This window comes from Scylla paramamosain, chromosome 46, assembly GCF_035594125.1.
Source record: "Scylla paramamosain isolate STU-SP2022 chromosome 46, ASM3559412v1, whole genome shotgun sequence".
NCBI lineage: Eukaryota > Metazoa > Arthropoda > Malacostraca > Decapoda > Portunidae > Scylla > Scylla paramamosain.
The window spans coordinates 1,550,794-1,573,716 of record NC_087196.1 but is presented as its reverse complement, the minus strand read 5'-3'; the positions used below and the strand labels follow the sequence as shown (position 1 = coordinate 1,573,716).

General features: G+C 40.2%; 1 protein-coding gene across 1 annotated transcript in view; it reads right to left on the bottom strand.

Annotated features, from left to right (window-relative positions):
- LOC135094617 (perlucin-like protein) overlaps positions 1–22,923 on the bottom strand; it is a 64,565-nt gene that overhangs the window by 16,760 nt on the left and 24,882 nt on the right. The window contains exon 3 of the mRNA XM_063994866.1: positions 16,030–16,204. Coding sequence (XP_063850936.1) covers positions 16,030–16,204 — 175 coding nt within the window. The remainder of the gene's footprint in view (positions 1–16,029; positions 16,205–22,923) is intronic.

The window sequence follows — 22,923 nt, the reverse complement described above, 5'->3', positions numbered from 1 at the left end:
GATATTACTACACCTATAGATAGCTATCTTCATATATTCAAATAAAAACACAATACAAAACCTTCTTTATCTCATGACTATAACACCTGTCACTGTGATAACGTCACCATTCCTTTTCACTGACTTAGAAAATTTCAGCACTCATCTTCTTACTTAGGCCATTTTGTATGGAAAAATGTTCCTTCTCAAATTCAGGATGCACCCTCTATGAACACATTTAAAAATTAACTTACAAATCATACCATAACAATCTATTAACTTATTTTATTTTTTCACCATGTGCAATAATATCTCTAAACTTACATCGTGAAATGTACAGTGATATAATGCAATATAAAGTGAAGAACGAGAAAGAATAATAATAAACAAGAGAGAGAGAGAGAGAGAAAGAGAGAGAGAGAGAGAGAGAGAGAGAGAGAGAGAGAGAGAGAGAGAGAGAGAGAGAGAGAGAGAGAGAGAGAGAGTACGAACGCTAGATGTATGATTAAGAGTTGCCGTTCGCTGCCATTAACTTATCATTAGAATTTCCGTGCCCAGAGAGTCCTTTCCTGATTAATTTTCCCTATTTCCCTTTGTTCAGTCAGTTTGAGTCTCATGTAGTTTACAGCAGAAGACTTGCCCTTGACAAAGAAATGATCAGTGTTCATCTGGCCTCCTTTGTTTTAACAGAAGAATTTTTAAAAGCAAAAGTGTTTTATTCAAGTAGCGACCGCGTGGGGAGTGGGTGTGGGCGGGTCTCTGTATGTGTGTGTGTCGCTTTTATCCCTCTTCTGTCCTTATACGCCCCCTCTTAGCAGCAGCGCGGGAGAGTGTTATGGCGCACTACCCGGCAGTTGGAAGAAGCAGACGTACTGAGACGTGTTCTAATATTTGAAGGATACTAAGGTGAGATAATAGTTAGCTGGGTCTTACGGGGATAAGTGAGTCAATACCGGCCTTACGCCCTGACTTATTTATGTAGTGTAGGAGTCTCCATAGTAGTCTGTCAGTAAGGGTAATTGTGTATTACATGCACTATACCCAGGGAAGTGACTCCTCGGCAATGCGAGTGTATAAGTCAAGTTGAGTGGTGACTGACCCTCTTGTGTATTCGTGGGCACGCTTTCGTAGTAGTTTCTTGTGTCTTTTGTTAGTAACCCTGTTTTATCTTAAATGCTATTGTGGACTGATGCCATTCAGCCACAGAAAACTTGAGTAATTAACTGTGTAGTGAAGTTTACTACCTCCTCAGGTAATGACAAGGCCTCAGGTAATGACAAGGTCTAGGAGGCAGCAAACGATATTACTTAGCTTGAGGCTATAACATTTTGTTAGACAGTGGGAGGTCTTGTCACAAAGGGTGGAAGCCCAACAGGATATTATACCTCAACCATATACATGCTATTGTATGTTAACTATTTTTCCTAGACGTGGCTGTCAATTCTTCTCCAGCTGTGGACGTTAAGTGTTGTTTGGAGTATTTCCCTTGTTCATGGTTTAGTAAAACAGTCAGGCGACCTCAGCTTAGTGTAACCTGGAGTTACAACTGTGGTGAAAAGGGTGCAGGAGTCACAAGGGACCCTGTACATCCATATTTTATCCCCGCACGAGTCCATGTAGCAGGTGGCTCAGGGAAGCTAATCCAGGGGCGGCAGCTTGGTGAAGGGGCTGGGATTTGTGGTCGTAACATCTGCTTAAACCTTGCAGAGTAAAACTCTGCATTGAAATTATGTATATACTTGTGTTTATTTTTCTTATTATACCTGTATCTGTATTTATTACATCTGTATCGTCACTTGTCATTAATGCAGCTACCTGTATGCACTATGCTAATTAATGTTAAGATCCATCTTCTAACAATACATTTGAAAAGAAGAAAAAAAAAATTACAATATAACATAAGTAATCTTATCTGATATAATAATTTCCCCTAACTGACCTTGCTTAAATCTAACAACTACAACTATTTTGTAATGAAATCATGTGTGTACTTATGTTTATTATGTTTATTGTACCTGTACCTGTACTTAGTTATTATATCTAGATTTATTATATTTGCAATTAGCTCAATGTACCCTGGTAAGACCGAAATATGAAATACATCGTCATTCTTGTTGCCACCTTCCAGATCACATCCTTGCTAATTAATTCCTATAACTTCCCTGGAAGGCTTGGCTTTAAAAAAAGCTAACTACAGTTATGTATTATAATATGAGTAGAACCATTTATACATATACCCCCACATTGTAATTGCTGGCTATTAATAAAAGTTCTCTCTCTCTCTCTCTCTCTCTCTCTCTCTCTCTCTCTCTCTCTCTCTCTCTCTCTCTCTCTCTCTCTCTCTCTCTCTCTCTCTCTCTCTCTCTCTCTCTCTGATATATATTGTTATGATCAGGTTACAGCCCCTTCACAGCTGCCACTAAAATCGTGCCAGCTCCTTCTAGTTCGGTGCAGGACTCAAGTACAATGAATCCAGGCACTGGTCGCCAAGAACTATGCAGCCTCGAATAGGTCGCCACTCTTTTTAACCCACCAGCAGAGCGTGGAGTATAACAAATGCCAACTTAAACCTCCAAGTTAGAAAGAACTAATGGGACACGTGCTAGAGAGCACAGACAGTATAGACAATACACCCCCAGTTTGAAGGTAATATCCTCGTTTGACAATCGCCCACGATAACAAAACCACCCACTGTCCAACATAAATATTATACACACACACACACTGGCCAGGTAACAGCCATTTACAGTCTTCCAGCAGACATGTTTCCACCTCTGCTAGAATTGAAAGGAATTCAGGAAGAGTGTAGACAGCTGTAGCCTGGTTACTATTATACAATCCTCTAATGCCGGTCAAACACAGCAGTGAGTCTGTACATTAATAGCATTTGACACACACACAACACACAACACACAATACACTGACTTATGCAGAAAGAGGGAGAGGGCAGGAGCCTGCTCCTATTAATACTCTACATAAGGACACAACGGACGCCGGACAAATTAGAACTGCTCATGGAGTCACCCTCAATTAGCAGGAACAGAGACTTATTATTATTAACGAAACTTATTCTATGAGACTTATTACCAACCCCACTACCATAACATGGACTTCCCAACAAACCATTGCCTGCCGCACCTCAAGACATGCTTTATTTAATTGGGCCTGCCAGACATCCCACTAATCCAATGAGGCATAGGTCTGTGGGACAACATATCCATGTAGCTGCCTCCTTTTTTTAAACCTTTTTTTAAAGGTTTTAAACCTTTTCTCCTGCACCGGTAACAATATATCCTTCTCGGACATATTGACGAAATGCTCTATCACCATGAGTTTCTTTAGTTCACAGAAAGAAGTTACATGCTCTTTAGCCATTCACTTTTCAAAAATCTCCTCGAGATAGCGACCACACTTAAAGTAACAGTCACCAGGCCTTTTCTTCCCTCCACGGAACTGCAACCAATATAAGGCCTCAGGCTGCAGTACATAGTTTCTCAGGATGTCAGCATTAAACTCCTCATAATCCTGTAGATCATCTTTTGACATCCTGTCATATATTTTTAACGCATTGCCCTTCAACATATTAGCAAATGGGCCAACCCAACGCTCCTTCGGCTAGTCAAATTCAGCTGCCTTTTTCTCAAAACTAAACCTCTCTGTCACCTTCTTTTCATTAAATTCTGGTTCAATACCCTACACGTATTCCTGACCGTCTTGGAGATACGCCCAACAATCTTGATCTTTTTCTAACCTCTAATCATTTCGCTTATACTGTCACCCTATCTTCTATGTTGGGCTCCGACCACAACCTCACATCTGTATCTTTCGCTTTCAAGCCAGTCCCTCCTCAGGATGCCTAAAACAGTGACTGTCTGCCACAGCAACAATACAATGGTCAGGAAGGAAACTTGAGATGAAGCTCCAAAAAGAAGGAGAGAAGCCATAGGAGAGTAATTTGGAAACCAAAGCTTTGTGCCAAACTCTATCAAAAAAACTTTTAATATGTCTGAGACAACAGTAAAAGTTTCATCAAAATCCCTGTAAAAGATGACCAAGACTCGTAAGGAAGGCCAGATCACAAGTAGAGCGATCTCGATGGAACCCATACCGGCGATCAAATTGCGAAATGATAGATGTTTAAGAATCTTCCTGTTGAGGATAGATTCCAAAACTTTTGAGAGGCAGGAAATTAATGATAGGACGGTAGATTGAAGGATTAGAGCGGTCGCCCTTTTAAGAAACAGACTGAATGTATGAAAATTTCGAGCAAGAAGGAAAGACAGATGTTTATAGACATAGTTGGAAGAGTTTCACTAGGCAAGGTGCAAGCACGGAGGCACAGTTTTGGAGGACAATAGGAGGTACCCCATCAGGTCCACAAGCCTTCCAAAAGTTAAGGCCAGCAAGGGGATGGAAAAATCACTGCGAAGAATCTTGTTGGGTAGCATAAAGTACTTGGAGGATGGAGGGGAGGAATAAGCCCTGAATCAACGAAGGTGGAATTTTTAGCAAATGTTTGGGCGAAGAGTTCAGCTTTAGAGATACATGAGATGGCAATGGTGCCATCAGGTTTTAGATAAAGGAGAAAAAGGCGAAGAAGTAAAGTTACTGTATATATTTTTCAGTAGGTGCTAGAAATCACAAGCGGAGATGAATTTTGAAAATTTTGACACTTTATTTTAATGAAGGAGTTTTTGGCTGGATAGACAAAAGACTTGGCATGATTCCAGGCAGAAATATAAAGAGCATGAGATATTGCTGATGAAGGCTTTAATACATTTTGTGGGCTGTCTCTCTATAATTTATAGCACGAGAACAGGTTTGGTTAAAACAAGGTTTTAAAGGTTTAAGTTGAGAGAAAAATGAGGAATGTACGCCTCCATGCCAGATACTGTCACCTCTGTTATGCTCTTAGAACTCAGAGACGGGTCTCTAACACGAAACTAATAGTCATTCCAAATAAAATCAGAATAATACCTCCTCAAGAACCCCCAGTAAACAGAAGCAAACCGCCAGAAGCATCTCCACTTTGGGCGATGATTAAGTGAAATTGGAGCGATAGGACAGGATACAGATATGAGGTTGTGATTGAGAGGAACCCAACGGAGAAGATAGAGAGATAGCATAAGCGGAAGGATTAGAAGTTAGGAAAAGATCAAATATGTTGGCCGTATCTCCTAGACGGTCAGGAATAGGAGTAGGGTGTTGCACCAGATGCTCTAGGACGTGGAAGATAGCAAAATTACAAGCAAGTTCACCAGGGTGGTTAGTGAAGGGAGAGGAAAGCCAAAGCTGGTGGTGAATAATTAAGTCTCCAAGAATAGAGATCTCTGCAAATAGGAACAGAATCAACATATGCTCACTTTGGAATTTTAGTAGTCAGAGTTTTTTTTTTTTTTCTCATTATTCAGGAGTTAGGTGAGAGGTATACAACATGGATAAATTTAGTTTGAGAGTGACTTCTTAGCTGTAGCCAGGTGGTGGAAAATTTGGAAGATTCAAGAGCGGGAGCAGGAGAGCAGGCGAAGTCATTGCGCACATAGGAAACAGAAAAGAGGCATCAGACACCTGTGTTTCGATGAGAAAAAGAAGATAAGGTTTAGTAGATAAGAGGTGGTGTTCTACAGATTGAAAATTGGATCCAAGTCCACTAATGTTGCAGAAGTTAATGAAGAAAAAGTTAAGGGGGGTGTCAAGACACTTAGGTTCTATGCCAGAAAGGAAGTCCGACCTGGGGACAATTTGTGGTCCCCTCCCCTGATGAAGACTCAGAGGGTGGTACAAGACTTGCCATATTTCATTTATAATTTTGAGAGAAGGGTGTGTAATTAGATACATATAATTTTGTATGAATGAAGAGGGTTACCTTTAATGGGCAGGTTGTGACTACCCACTTGTGTTGTAAGACGCAAAGGATAACATACAGTAAGGTCACAGGTGGGTTATCGATGATTCACTGAGAATAATTGTCGTTTCGGCAGGTGGCTACTGCATCCTCCTTACAAGATGGAATGAAAAGCTTTTCGTCTTATTAACTCCTCTTTTATAACTGACTCTTTTCAACCGTTCTCTTATCGCCACAATGGTGCATCTCTTGCTGTCTTCTACTGCTATTTTCATGCTAATTGTTCTTCGGATCTTGCTAACTGTATACCTCCCATCCTCCTGCAACCTCTCTGCACAAAACTTTTTTTTTTCTTCTCTCTCACACCTGTTCTGTCCACCTATCTAATGCAAGAGTTAACAAGTATTTTCAATCAGTCATCCCTTTCTCTGGTAAACTCTGGAATTCCATTCCTGCTTTTCTATTTCCTCCTTCCTACGACTTAAATATCTTCAAACATCCGTGTTGAAAGAACTCATCTTTTAATTTTTCGTGACTGCTTTGGACTCTGTTCGGGGACCGGCACCTTAGTGGGCCTTTTATCTATTTATCACAATTATGTTTCCCTTGGGTGGTGCCTTTCCTAAATAAATAAAAAAAATACCTTTAAACTTTTAGCCAACTGGTTTTCAACTGTATCTTCTTTCACTCCTCCTCTTCGATTAACATGAGTTGGATTAATCTCTATCCAGGTCTTCTCCTATTCAAATATTCTATCCTTCTCAGTCTCCTCTCTCTCTCTCTCACTGTCTCTCTGCCTCAAATCTCTTCATCTCTCGCTCATACATTATCGCCTTCTCCTCGGCCTCAAAACTCTTGGCTTCCCTACCCACCAGCGCCTTCAGTCTCCTTTCCTCAGCTTCCAGTTAAATCTCATCTCCTCAGGCATGCCTCCTGTCTGGGAAAATCCACCAACACTGTGGGTAGGACTAGCATGGCCATGTACAACAGTTCTCTCTCTCTCTCTCTCTCTCTCTCTCTCTCTCTCTCTCTCTCTCTCTCTCTCTCTCTCTCTCTCTCTCTCTCTCTCTCTCTCTCTCTCTCTCTCTCTCTCTCTCTCTTTCTCTCTCTCTCTCTCTCTCTCTCTCTCTCTCTCTCTCTCTCTCTCTCTCTCCTCTCTCTCTCTCTCTCTCTCTCTCTCTCTCTCTCTCTCTCTCTCTCTCTCTCGATTTTTTTTTTTGTCCGAATCGGCCACCGATACACTTTTCTCTCATTCACAGATCTCCTACCCTCTACGGACCCATCGATATATCACGGTATAATAAATTATTTACTACAGCTTTTAATATGTACATTTAAGAGGAAGAGAAACATGAGAAAGAAGAAGAAGAAAAAGAAGAAGAGGAGGAGGAGGAGGAGGAAGAGGAGGAGGAGGAGGAGGAGGAGGAAGTGTTGGAGGAAGACGGAAGGCGAAGGTGTAGAAGACTTTTCGAAATGTGTAAATATGATACCAAGCGTAGAAGCGGAGGAAGAAGAGGAGGAAAGTGTAGAAGAAGGGAGGAGGAGGTGTAGAGGACTTTGTGAAAATGTGTAAATGTTTTTAGTGTAAAGTGTTTTTAGGCCTGGCGTTGTAAGGTGTATACTTTAACTCTGATCTTGATCTTCATAATAATAATAATATTAATAATAATAATAATAATAATAATAATAATAATAATAATAATAATAATAATAACAATAATAATAATAATAATAATAATAATAATAATAATAATAATAATAATAATAATAATGGAACGGCAATCCACAGTCTATGAGGAAACTGTCACGAAGAGATCATCGAGAGAGATTACAAGATACCCGTGTGGAAAACTTCAGATGCGAGACTGAGCCACATCATCAACAGTTTGGTAACACCTGAAAGTGTGGGCTGCCTCACTTCACGAGTCCACAGCCTAACAGAAGTGTCGTCACTACCGTCGTTTATATGGGACCAACATCTAGTGTTCCACAGTCAAAAACTGTATAGCTGAATGCTTTACTGATATGACATAGGATCCGAGTGGACCCTATTGGAGCAACACATATTACAGTTCAGTAAATAAGACCCTCTAAAGACAACTCTCTTCCTCCACACAATACTACAACCATCTAATAACACACACACCCTTCACTCAAAATTTCAAAATTCTTGGCGACTCCTACACAAGCCTCGGAGTCCTGGGGACTCCGACCACAAATGTCCCCAGGTCGGACTGCCCTTCTGACGACGAACCTAAGTGTCTTGATACCCACCTCAACTTTTTCTTCATTAACTTCTGCAACATTCGTGGTCTAAAATCTAGTTTTCAATCTGTAGAATACCACCTCTCCTCTTCTAAACCTCATCTTCTTTTCTTCATTGAAACTCAGGTGTCTGAGGCAACTGACAGTAGCCCCTTTTCTGTTCCCTCCTACTTTCTCTATCCTCATTTTCCATCCAAAACTGGATGTTATGTTCATGTGCGCAACGATTTAACCTGCTCTCATTGCCCATGCTCTTGAATCTTCCAAGTTTTCCACCATCTGGCTACAACTACAGAGTCGCTCTCGAACTAAATTTATTTGAGTTGTATATCTCTCACTTAACTCCTCTGACTATAAGAAATTCTTTGACTACTTAATTTCCAAAGTGGAGCACATTCTGACTTTCTTCCCTTTTGCAGAGATCTTCATTCTTGGAGACTTCAATGTTCACCACCAGCTTTGGCTTTCCTCTCCCTTCACTGACCATCCTGATGAACTAGCCTTCAACTTTGCTATCCTCCATGACCTAGAGCGATTGGTGCAGCACCCTACTCGCATTCCTGACCGTCTTGGAGATACGCCCAACATTCTTGACCTTTTCCTGACCTCTAATCCTTCTGCTTATGCTGTCACCCTCTCTTCTCCGTTGGGCTCTTCCGACCACAGTCTCATATCTGTATCTTGTCCTATCGCTCCAATCCCTCCTTAGGATCCCCTAGGCGAAGGTGTCTCTGGCGTTTTGCCTCTACTAGTTGGGGTGACCTGAGGAGATATTTTGCTGATTTTCCTTGGAATGATTACTGCTTCTGTGTCAGGGACCCGTCTTTGTGTGCTGAGCGCATAACAGAGGTAATAGTGTTTGGTATGGAGGCGTACATTCCTCACTCTTTTTCTCGACCTAAACCTTCCAAACCATGCTTCAACACAGCTTGTTCTCGTTCTATACATGATAGAGAGGTGGCCCACAAAAAGTACTTAAGCCTTCCATCACCAGAATCTCATGCACTTTATATTTCTTCCCGGAGTCATGCCAAGTCTGTTCTCCAACTAGCCTAAAATTCTTTCATTAACAGAAAGTGTCAAAATCTTTCAAGATCTAATTCCCCTCGTGACTTTTGGCATCTAGCCAAAAATATCTCCAGTAACTTTGCTTCTTCTTTTTTCCCTCCTTTATTTCAACCAGATGGCACCACTGCTATCACATCTATCTGTAAAGCTGAACTCATCGCTCAAACCTTTGCTAAAAACTCTACCTTGGACGATTCAGGGCTTGTTCCTCCCTCTCCTCCATCCGCTGACTACTAAATGCTACCTATTAATTCTTTGTAATGATGTTTTCCATGCCCTCGCTGGCCTAAACAATCGGAAGGCTTATGGACTTGATGGAGTCCCTCCTATTGTACTCCGAAACTGTGCCCCCGTGCTTGCACCTTCACTAGTTAAGCTTTTTCAGCTCTGTCTGTCAACGTCTACCTTTCCTTCTTGCTGGAAGTTTGCCTACATTCAATCTGTTTCTAAAAAGGTGACCATTCTAATCCCTCAAACTACCGTCCTATTATTTTAATTTTCTGCCTGTCTAAAGTTTTGAATCTATCCTCAAAAGGAAGATTCTTAAACATCTATCACTTCACAACCTTCTATCTGATCGCCAGTATGGGTTCCATCAAGGCCGCTCTATTGGTGATGTTCTGGCTTTCCTTACTGAGTGTTGGTCATCCTCTTTTAGAGATTTTGGTGAAACTTTTGCTGTTACCTTGGACATATCAAAAGCTTTTATAGAGTCTGGCACAAAACTTTGATTTCCAAAATACCCTCCTACGGCTTCTATCCTTTTGTCTGTAACTTCATCTCAAGTTTCCTTTCTGACCGTTGTATTGCTGCTGTGGTAGATGGTCACTGTTCTTCTCCTAAATCTATTAACAGTGGTGTTCCCCAGGGTTCTGTCCTGTCACCCACTCTATTCTTATTATTCATCAATGACCTTCTAAACGAAACTTATTGTCCTATCCAGACCTACGCTGATGATACCACCCTGCACTTTTCAACGTCTTTTCATAGACGTCCAACCCTTCTGGAAGTAAACGTTTCACGCAGGGAAGCCACAGAACACCTGACTTCTGATCTTTCTAAAATTTCTGATTGGGGCAGAGCAAACTTGGTATTGTTTAATAGCTCAGAAACTAAATTCCTCCATCAATCAACTCGACACAACCTTCCAGACAACTATCCCCTTTTCTTCAATGACACTCAACTGTCCCCCTCTTCTACACTGAACATCCTCGGTCTGTCCTTTACTTATAATCTGAACTGGAAATTTCACTTCTCATCCCTAACTAAAACAGCTTCTATGAAGTCAGGTGTTTTGAGACGTTTCCGCTAGTTATTCTCAGCCCCTTAGCTGCTAACTCTGTACAAGGGCCTTTTACGTCCATATATGGAGTATGCTTTGCATGTCTTAGGTGGGTTCCACTCATGCCGCTCTTCTAGACAGGGTAGAATGAAGAGCTTTTCGTGTCATCAACTCCTCTCCTCTAACTGACTGTCTTCAGCCTCTCTCTCATCGCCGCAACGTTGCATCTCTAGGTGTCTTCTACCGCTATTTTCATGTTAGCTGCTCTTCTGATCTCGCTAACTGCATGTCTCCCCTCCTCCCGCAACCTCGCTGCACAAGACTTTCTTCTTTCTCTCACCCATATTCTGTGCACCTCTCTAATGCAAGAGTTAACCAGTATTCTCACTCATTCATCCCTTCCTCTGGTAAAGTCTGGAACTCCCTGCCTGCTTCTATATTTCCACCTTCCTATGACTTGAATTCCTTCAAGAGGGAGGTTTCAACACACTTATCCTTTAAATTTTAACTACCGCCTTGGAGTCTTTTATGGGACTGGGATCTCATTTGGCTTTTTTTTTTCTACTGGATTTTTGTTGCCCTTGGACAGTATCCTTCCTACATAAAAAAAAAAAAAAAAAAACACACAGTTTGCGTGGTGCACGTGATTCAAATGTAGTGCTGCCTGACATATGACTGATAACTGTATCCCTTGATCCTTCGGGTCCCGAAATGATTTTCCTTGCCATAGGATGAAGGTTAAGATTTCCTCACAAAGGTATTGAGAAACCATCCAATCCGATGCTAAGCACCGCCGTCCTCAGTGGTCAAGTCATAGATACCAATACAAGCGACATTTACTATATGCCTCTGTACATGTCTTATAGGTGTATGTATGAGATAATTTTAAGCTTGTAATTGATATTCTATACATATTTGTGTACATGCATACATATTTGCAATCTTTATATTACCACTAAGTAACAAAATTTCACTTTTGTCTTGTCCTTGTCCCAAACCATAATTTTCCAGTTACTTTCATCAAACAAAATAGAAAAAAAAAGTTATTTTGATCCAAAAACTTTGTTTTTGTGGTTAGAACAATGAATTTACATTTATGCCTTATTTCATTATTGTATGGGTTACTATCGGTTTTCATGTCAGGTAAAGACCTTTGCAAAATCTCAATTGCTTATCTAATTGCTTTTTAAATGTTGCAAATAAGTCAAAACAATGAAAGAAAGAATATAAAGTGTTCTAAATATTTTTTTTATATTTTAATAATATCATTCTTGAACCGACAAGATCTAGCAAGAAATTTCTCATATTTAGAAGAATTTGCTTACATTTCAGAAATCTTCTCAAATCATATCAAATTTTGTATCAGACATTTTTGGAAGCTTCTAGAACATTTCAGAACATTCTATTCAATGTAACCTTTTCCAGAATATTCTAGAACTTTCTAGAATACACTAGAAATATGTAGAAGTATCAAGAATTTTCTAGAATCTACAAGAATTTTCTAGAATGATTCAGAATATTCAAAAGTAGGTTTAAGAATATTCTACAAAGATTGAGAACATTCTGGAATACATTTTAGAAAGAATAAGAACATTCTAGAGTACTTCTTGACAATATAAACGTAAGGACGTCAGACCACCAATCAGTTCTGCTTTGGTTGCCTGAGAAGACACATTGCAAGAGGTGAAATTGCATCAAGAGGCTGCAATCATTCTCCGGATGCATTCTGATATATATGTGGTCAATTCATCAACACTTCACATTCAAATGTGTATAAATTCATCCACTACACATCAAACTGGGTCTCATGAAACAGTTTGTTACAGCTCTTGACAAGGAGTCCGCTGCCTTCATATATCTTCAAGACTTCTTTCCTAAGCTTTCAGAAGCAAAGAGGAAAGCTGGTATCTTCATTGGACCACAAGTAAAGAAAATGATGGAGTGCTCAGAACTTCTACAGAAGCTCACAGAAAAAGAGAAAAAAAAGGTTTGGAGTGTTTCATTGCTGTAGTACAGGACTTTCTTGGCTACAACAAGGCTGATAACTTTGTGGAACTGGGTGAAGCTTTAGTGAAATGATATGATGAGATGGGTTGCAAAATGTTCTTGAAGGTCCTTATCCTAGATGTTCACCTCGACAACTTCAAGGAGGATATGGGAGCATATTCAGAGGAAGCGCTTCCACCAAGATATAATGAACTTTGAACAGAGATGTCAGGGATCCTTCAATGAAAACAAGATGGGAGACTACAGTTGGGTGCTCATACGTGAAAGTGATTTGTTGTATTAACGCAAATCAAGAAAAACTTAATTTTTAATCCTTAAAATTAATTTCAGAAGTTTTAAAATTATTTTTTTCATTTGATTTTTCTGTCCAAAAAATGTTGAAAATGGTGAAATTTATCAATTTTGGGGCAAAATCATTATAAAAGCCACAATAGCAAAGTTTGACATGAATAATAGATATTTTCTATTGTTTTACATTGAAAAGACACCTGCTTGTCAAAGACAAAAATCGTGTTACATAGTGTTATATATTAGATCTATATTTCAAGAAAATTCAACATCCGGGAGGATTAGTATTGCGGAGCCTAATTGTTTTGGCATATACGAGACGTAATACCCTGTAGCAATCGCTTTTTTTTGTTTTCTTTCTTTCTTTCTTTCTTTTTTTTTTTTTTTGTGTGTGTGTGTGTGTGTGTTTTCACGCATTTGTTGTCTGTATTAGGCATCTAAGGAACATACAAGCATTGTATTATTATAGTGTTAATGTATTATTATATTATGTATTATTGTATTATTATTCAATTATTTAAACTTGCTTTCGGTATTTCACACACCCGTCGTGAGGAGTCACCTTGTCGTGGTAGCAGGGTTTGAAACGTGGTTGACGGTGCCACTTTTCTTATTGATGGCTCGCCTGTCATTGGAGGGTTTGGTGCCCGTCGGCTCCGTGAACCGTGAACCCTTTTGTCGCTGGTGGACGCAGACTGCCAGTGAAAGAATGATGTCGCGTTTCGTTCCCCATTTCCCTGCTTTTCTTTCCTCCCTCTTTGTCTCCGCTGTGCCATATGACCACGATGTTTCGGTGAGTTCCTTTTTTTTTTTTTCTTTTTTAATCAATCAGTCAATCGGCATTTCATACAGAGAAACTCATTTTTCAAGATGGAAGAACAATGTCGATATGCGTAAGCAAGAGATGCCATCAACCACTTCACTTCCCTTATATCGTTAGTTAGTTTGTATGTTGTAAAGCCTTTTGTGGCATAATAACTACTTCAAACGGAAAAGGCATGTACAGTTAGACTTATTTTGGTAATTATTGCAGATTTGCATAGTGTCTTTCCAGACAAGACTAGTATATTCTAAGAGCCATAAGCAGTTTCCTTCCATCAGTTGAGTGCCAGAGCGGGCAAAATGCGCCTTTCCACTGCTCAAACTTTAGCATGTATTAGAACAAAATCAGCCCATCGTAAATTTTGGACTGATACCAAACGTGATAGTGTTCAGTGACAAGTGCTCAGTGTCTGAGACTCAGCAAGAGAGGAGGATAAGGAAGTTCACGCAGGCTAGCTGATGGGACAAGGTTCTATTCACCATTAGGATTGGTTGAATATGGGTCACATGTCATTCATCATCAATGTTATAAAAAAAAAAAAAAAAAAAAAAAAAAAAAAAAAAAAAAAAAAATATATATATATATATATATATATATATATATATATATATATATATATATATATATATATATATATATATATATATATATATATATATATATATATATATATATATATATATATATATATATATATATATATATATATATTTTTTTTTATAACTTTGATGATGAATGACATGTGACCCATATTAAACCAATCCTAATGGTGAATAGAACCTTGCCCCATCAGCTAGCCTGCGTGAACTTCTTTATCCTCTCTCTCTCTCTCTCTCTCTCTCTCTCTCTCTCTCTCTCTCTCTCTCTCTCTCTCTCTCTCTCTCTCTCTCTCTCTCTCTCTCTCTCTCTCTCTCTCTCTATTTTTTTTTTGATAACTTTGATTATGAATGACATGTGACCCATATTAAACCAATCCTAATGGTGAATAGAACCTTGCCCCATCAGCTATCCTGCGTGAACTTCTTTATCCTCTCTCTCTCTCTCTCCTCTCTCTCTCTCTCTCTCTCTCTCTCTCTCTCTCTCTCTCTCTCTCTCTCTCTCTCTCTCTCTCTCTCTCTCTCTCTCTCTCTCTCTCTCTCTCTCTCTCTCTCTCTCTCTCTCTCTCTCTCTCTCTCTCTCTCTCTCTCTCTCTCTCTCTCTCTCTCTCTCTCTCTCTCTCTCTCTCTCTATATATATATATATATATGATAATAAAAGTAAATATATGATGTGACGGGGTAATGTCCGGGAAATACTGACTAGAGAGGCTAGAGGAACGAAATATTGGAGACTATGTTTTTTTTTTTTTTTTTTTCAGACGATATAGTTTAGGGGGGGCAGATGGCAGCAGGATGGGCCCCAACGTCTCCTGGTAATTTGGAGTGCCCAATCTAGTGTGACATTGAACAGATAGGGGGATATAGTCCCCCATGGAAAACTCCCTTGATGTTAAAAGTTTCCTCTAATATATATGTACATGACTCTTGGTATAGATAACTTTTTAGCTCGATGAGTGGGAGTGAAAAAACTTCAGAGATAGTGCCTCATCAAGTTAAAAGCCTTCTTGAAGTCGTTTTATTTCATTTATTTTTTTATTTTATTACTATTATTATTATTATTATTATTATTATTATTATTATTATTATTATTATTATTATTATTATTATTATTATTATTATTATTGTTTTATTTATTTATTTATTTTATTTATTTATTTATTTATTTTTTTGTCTGAGCAATATGGAGGTGATGGAGACTGGACAGCAATGCTCCGGCTCTTTTGGCTAAAGGGCCATGGGATCAAGCTAGTTGTCTCTCCGAGACACTACTCTTTGGAACATCCTTTGAGGAGGAGGAATGGTCAGTCGGAGAGGGAGTCGGCAATCTGAGGTCATTCTGTTCTCGCTGTCAAATATACTTACTGCAGAAACACAACAAAATGTGATTCCGTCACCCTTACAACTGCCACGACAACAAGAACTATCCGAAGGACCAAGAGGAGGGAGACGCTCAATCAAGTCTACTACAATTACGAGCAGAATCACGGTGCCTGAGATAATTGATACCTGAATGCTAGAAATAATTAAGTTGGTAGGTACTACATATACTCTCCCAGTAATCTCAACACGGGAAATAAGGAAAGCTTTTAATTGGCCATGATGAGCAGCCGATGCAAGCTTCGTTTTATGAGTATTTCCTACAATCTTAAGGAAAACAACAAAGTCAATATTGGCTAAATCTAGGTGGAATGTAAATACATGATTTGGATGGAAATGAACGTGATATATGAAACTACAGAAGAGGAGTGGGCGAGGATTGTTTCCCGTAATTAAAGGCTTCAATTCTGATAACACTGTTCTCCAAACACATAATCACTGAATTCTGCAAAAGGAATGATGAAAGTGCGGCTGAATATATGCAACTGTTACATACCGGTATAATTAACGACGTTTTCTGTTTGGGAACGATTTTCTTTTGCATTCATAAGCTCCTTCATTTCCAAAAGAGTGATGTATATCAACTTCAGTGTGCTCCCTGAGGTGTGTTCCTCTTCTACAAGTCTGGCCACGTGCATGCCATGTTGCCACAGAAGCAACTCCAAAAGGTTCTGAGGATTTAAAAAAAAAAAGCAAAACATTATTATTACTGTACTACTACTACTACTACTACTACTACTACTACTACTACTACTACTACTACTGCTACTACTACTACTACTACTACTACTACTACATAATTTTCATTATTATTATTATTATTATTATTATTATTATTATTATTATTATTATTATTATTATTAATTATTATTATTGATTAATTAATTATTAATTATTTATTAATAATTAAATATTAATTATTATTATTATGTAGGAAGGACACTGCCCAAGGGCAACAAAAATCCAATAAAAAATAAATAAAAAGCCCACTGAGATGCCACTCTCAGAAAAGGGTCAAAGCAGTGGTCAAAAATTTATGAATAAGTGTCTTGAAACCTCCTTCTTGAAGGAATTCATGTCATAGGAAGGTGGAAATACAGAAGCAGGCAGGGAGTTCCAGAGTTTACCAGAGAAAGGGATGAATGATTGAGAATATTGGTTAACTCTTGCGTTAGAGAGGTGGACAGAATAGGAGTGAGAGAAAGAAGAAAGTCTTGTGCAGCGAAGCCGCAGGAGGAGGGGAGGCATGTAGTTAGCAAGATCAGAAGAGTAGTTACCATGAAAATAGCGGTAGAAGACAGCTAGAGATGCAACATTGCGGCGGTGAGAGAGAGAGGCTGCAGACAGTCAGTTAGAGGAGAGGAGTTGGGGAGATGAAAAGCTTTTGATTCCACTCTGTCTAGAAGAGCGGTATGAGTGGAACCTCCCCCAGACATGTGAAACATACTTCATACATGGACGGATAAGGCCCTTGTACAGAGTTAGCAGCTGGTGGGGGGGGGGGGGGATGAGAAAAACTGGCCGGAGACAACTCAGAACACCCAGAAGCTGCTTAAACTAGAGATATGTGAAGTTTCCAGTTCAGATTATAAGTAAAAGACCAACCGTGGATGTTCAGTGTAGAAGAGGGGAACAGTTTGAGTGTCACTGAAGAGAGGATAGTTTTCTGGAAAGTTGTGTCGAGTTGATAGATGGAGGAATTGAGTTTTTGAGGCATTGAACAAAACCAAATTTGCTCTGCCCCAATCAGAAGTTTTAGAAAGATCAGAAGTCACAGAAGTCAGATGTTCTGTGGCTTCCCTGCGTGGAATGTTTACTTCCTGAAGTGTTGGACGTCTATGAAAAGACGTGGAAAAGTGAAGGATAGAAGTGTATCATCACATCAGATGACATCAGTGTAGAAGTGGATAGGACAAGAAGTCTGGTTTAGAAAGTCATTGACGAATAATAAGAAGAGAGTAGGTGACAGGACAGAACCCTGAGGAACACCACTGTTAATAGATTTAGGAGAAGAACAGTGACCGTCTACCACAGCAGCAATAGAAGAGTCAGAAAGGAAACGAAATGAAGTTACAGAGAGAAGGATAGAAGCCGTAGGAGGATAGTTAGGAAATCAAAGCTTTATGCCAGACTCTATCAAAAGCTTTTCATATGTCTAAGGCAACAGCAAAAGTTTCACGAAAATCTGAAAAAGAGGATGACCAAGTCTCAGTAAGGAAAACCAGATCACCAGTAGAGCGGCCTTGACGGAACCCACACTGGCGATCAGATAGAAGGTTGTGAAGTGATAGCTGTATAAGAATCTTCCCATTGAGGATAGATTAAAAAACTTTAGATAGGCAGGAAATTAAAGCAATAGGATGGTAGTTTAAGGGATTAGAACAGTCACCCTTTTTAAGAACAGGCTGAATGTAGGCAAACTTCCAACAAGAAGGAAAGGTAGATGTTGATAGAAAGAGTTGAAAGAGTTTGATTAGGGAAGGTGCAAGCACGGAGGAACAGTTTCGGAGAACAATAGGAGGGACCCCATCAGGTCCATAAGCCTTCCGAGGGTTTAGGCCAGCGAGGGCATGGAAAACATCATTACAAAGAATTTTAATAGGTAGCATTAAGTAGTCAGAGGCTGGAGGAGAAGGAGGAACAAGCCCTGAATCGTCCAAGGTAGAGTTTTTAGCAAAGGTTTGAGAGAAGAGTTCAGCTTTAGAGATAGATGTGATAGCAGTGTAGCCATCTGGTTGAAATAAAGGAGGGGAAAAAAGAAGAAGCAAAGTTATTGGAGATATTTTTGGCTAGATGCCAAAAGTCACGAGGGGAATTAGATCTTGAAAGATCTTGACACTTTCTATTAATGAAGGAGTTTTTGGCTATTTAGAGAACAGACTTGGCATGGTTCCGGGCAGAAATATAAAGTACGTGAGATTCTGGTGATGGGAGGCTTAAGTACCTTTTGTGGGCCACCTCTCTATCATGTATAGAACGAGAACAAGCTGTGTTAAACCAAGATTTGGAAGGTTTAGGTCGAGAAGAAGGGTGAGGAATGTACGCCTCCATGCCAGACACTATCACCTCTGTTATACGCTCGGCACACATGTGAATGGAGGAGTTCAACAGAGAAGAGAGGATGGCAGCATAATCAGAAGGATTAGAGGTCAGGAAAAGGTCAAGAATGTTGGGCGTATCTCCAAGACGGTCAGGAATACGAATAGGGTGTTGCACCAGTTGCTCTAGGTCGTGAAGGATAGCAAAGTTGAAGGTTAATTCACCAGGATGGTCAGTGAAGGGAGAGGAAACCCAAAGCTGGTGGTGAACATTGAAGTCTCCCAGAATGGAGATCTCTGCAAAAGGGAAGAGAGTCAGAATGTGCTCCACTTTGGAAGTTAAGTAGTCAAAGAATTTCTTGTAGTCAGAGGAGTTAGGTGAGAGGTATACAGCACAGATAAATTTAGTTTGAGAATGATTCTGTAGTCGTAGACGGATGGTGGAAAACTCTGAAAATTCAAGAGCGTGGGCACGAGAGCAGGTTAAGTCATTGCGCACATAAGTGCAACATCCAGCTATAGATTGAAAATGAGGATAGAAAAAGTAGGAGGGAACAGAAAAGGGGCTACTGTCAGTTGTCTCAGACACTTGTGTTTCAGTGAGGAAAAGAAGATGAGGTTTAAAAGAGGAGAGGAGGTGTTCTACAGATTGAAAATTAGATTTAAGACTGCGAATGTTGCAGAAGTTAATGAAGAAAAAAATTGAGGGGTTTGTGAAGAGCAGTCTGACCTGGGGACATTTGTGGTTCCCTCCCCAGATGGGGACTCCGAGGCTGGTGTAGGAGTCGCCATGATTATTTTGAATTTTTGAGTGAAGGGTGTGTGTTATTAGGTGGTTGTAGTTTTGTGTGGAGGGAGAGAGTTGTCTTTAGAGGGCAAGCTGTGACTGTCCCCTTGTGTCGTGAGACACAAAGGGAAACGTTCAGTGAGGTCACAGCTGGGTCTAATGATAAGTTCACCGCACTCTCTGATACAGTGTTTTAGACCTCACTGGGAACAATTAGCGTTTCGGCATGTGCCTACAATAATAATTAATTATTATTGTTATCATTATTATCTTATTGGTAATAATAATAATAATAATAATAATAATAATAATAATAATAATAATAATAATAATAATAATATTATTATTATTATTATTATTATTATTATTATTATTATTATTATTATTATTATTATTATCATTACTATTATTATTATTATCATTATTATTTTCATAATTATTATTACTGCTCCTGGTGATGGTGTTGTTATTTTTATTGTTGTTGTTATTATTGTTGTTTTTTGTTATAGTTGTTGTTGTTGTCGTTATGAGGATTCATGAAAAGCCATTAAAGAAAAATAATGGAATCCATCATATCCCAGATAAAGTATGCGAACTGAGATATAACTGAAGTAAAAAAAAAACAAACAAAAAAAAAACAAACAAACAAATAAGTAATTAATAAATAAATAAAATGCATCAGAAGTAATAGTAACTCCAAATTCATCACAAAGTACTTCCCTTAGCGAACTTATCACGAAGTACTTCCCTTGTACACAAAATCATAAGCCCAGTGTTCAATGAGCCACCCGAAATTTATTCACTAAGGTGCTATGAAGAGGATGCACACTATTATTAGTAATCTTGAGAAAAAAATGGCACCATCACACACTCTCTCTCTCTCTCTCTCTCTCTCTCTCTCTCTCTCTCTCTCTCTCTCTCTCTCTCTCTCTCTCTCTCTCTCTCTCTCTCTCTCTCTTTCTCCTTCTCTCTCTCTCTCTCTCTCTTTTCGTTAATTTGTACGAGTACTTTTTAAGAAAGTTACACACACACACACACACACACACACACACACACACACACACACACACACACACACACACACAAACATACACACACACACACACACACACACACTACGTGGTGGCGAGAGGATCATTATTCATGAATCTTTATAACAACAACATTCCCATCTACAGAGACCTATGCACCCTTCGCACACACATACTAAATAGCCTACAGGATGATCACAGCGCTCACTGGAGGGCTCTAGTCTCCCGTATGGACGGAGCTCGCTGTAGAAACCCTACGCAGTTCTGGCACATGGTGCACAAGCTGAAGGGAAGCCAGCGGGAAAGATTCGAGTACCTCCTAGTGAACGGTGATCGAGTCACCAACCCAGACCAGGTCACCAACACCTTCCAGACACACTGGCGTAACTCCTTCCAACCACACCCTCTCCCTCTTCATGAGCCCAGTATTGCCCACATACACCATATCACCGATATTGTGCGCCAAAACCTAGCAAACACACTACCACATAACATCATACACTTAACACGACTAGACCCACAACACCCTCTCATCACACCCATTGAGGAGGAAGATGTCGCCAGGTTGCTCAGGCACACTCCGCGGCGAGCCCCCGGCCCCTCAGGAGTCACCTGGCCAATGGTGCGGAGTCTTCCTCCAGAAATCATATCCAGCCTGACAAAAATATTCAATGCTTGCCTCGCCTCTGGATACTTCCCAAAGGCTTTCAAAATTTCAAACATCACCCTAATTGCCAAGCCCGGAAAAAACTCTCACTTACCAGAAAACTATCGCCCCATAAGCCTACTTGAAATTCTTGGAAAAACTTTTGAGCGTCTAATCATTTTAAGATTGAGAGCGTTCCTCGAAGATAACGGATTGCTGGCACCACAGCAGTTCGGTTTCCGGAGGAACGCCTCAACTGAGGACGCCCTTAACAGCATAGTAGCCTACCTAAATTTCAACAAGCCATATTACAAGACAGCACTCGTGACAAAAGATGTCAAAAAAGCTTTTGACACCGTTTGGCACACCGGTTTAAAATATAAAATTTGTAATAACTTCAATCTCCCTTATCTAACACAACGCATCTTGTGTAGTTTTCTGGATGAGAGACAGACAAGAATCCGCCACCAGGGCACCTTTTCGTCATTTTTTACCCCTCAGGCTGGAGTCCCACAAGGCTCCGTACTCTCCCCAACCCTTTTTAACATGTACACAGCTGACCTACCCCTCCCAGCCCACAATGACTCACTAACTATTCAATACGCGGACGATGTAACGCAATTGGCCCGTGCCAGGTCGTTAGATCTCCTAACCGACAAAATTCAATGGGAACTGATGGCGACTGGCCTGTGGGAGATGAAATGGCGAATTCTTTCCCATCCCGAAAAATCAAAAGTCACTTATTTCAACATTAAAAGAAGTCAGCCCCGCCAAATCTCACTAAACAGAATTGATCCAATCCCCACCCCAATCCCCATCAGTAACAACAACAAAGTGCTTGGCCTCACCATAGATAAGCACCTCAACTTCAATATACATATAAAACAAAAAGCAACCATAGCCGCCAAGGCCTTGAGCAACCTGGAAAGATTTCGCGACAGCAACACAAAAACAAAACTTCACCTCTACAAAGTTTTCATTCTCCCTCTCTTAACCTACTGCCCTCTTGCCCTCTCTCTCTCTGCTCCCTCCAACCTCTCTAAACTTCAGAAGGTTCAAAACCGAGCAATTCGTTTCGCTCTTGGGACGAAATGGTTCGACTTCAGAACCTCTCTCTCCATTCACTAGGAGTCCAACATCCCCCCTCTTAACATAACACTCCACAATAGAATCGAAAAACAACTAAGCTCCTTCTCCGACAGACACACAATCACATACAATTTCATTACCAACCTCCCCCCAGCTTTCCGTCACTTGCCGCACTGCAATCTCCTTGATCCTCCCACTGTGCCTCCTGAACCTGTCTTCTAATAATGGACTCCTCCTTTCTTCCCTTCACTATCTCCTTTTTCTGTACCACTCATGGTGTCTGAGTGGCATCATCGTCGTTCTCCTCGTTCACGTGGGCGGGCCCGCGCTGCCAACACCTAGTGGTTTTTTTCATATTTTTTGTCTTATGGTTTTGTATTCAGATTTATGTTTTTATGCATTATTTTTCTGTCTCGCAGCCTAGGTTTTAAGGAGGCACCGGACCGCTCCTGGGAAAGGGACTAGACAAAAAAACACCGCCATTAACATACCATGCCTCTGACCGAGGGAGTGGGGTCGTGTGCCAACACCTAGTGGTTTTTTCATATTTTTTGTCTTATGGCTTTGTATTCATATTTTTGTTTTTTATACATTATTTTCCTGCCTCGCAGCCTAGGTTTCAAGAGGGCACCGGACCACTTCCAGAGAGACGGGGATAGCACGAACCGCACTCCTCCCACTGACGTCACGGCAATGGGGCCCCCGGCCGTCGGCATGACGTTCCGGTAGCGGTACCCCCCGAGGTAGTTAAGGAGCGGCCAGTACTGATGATGGGGACGGTAACCACACCATTCAGTGG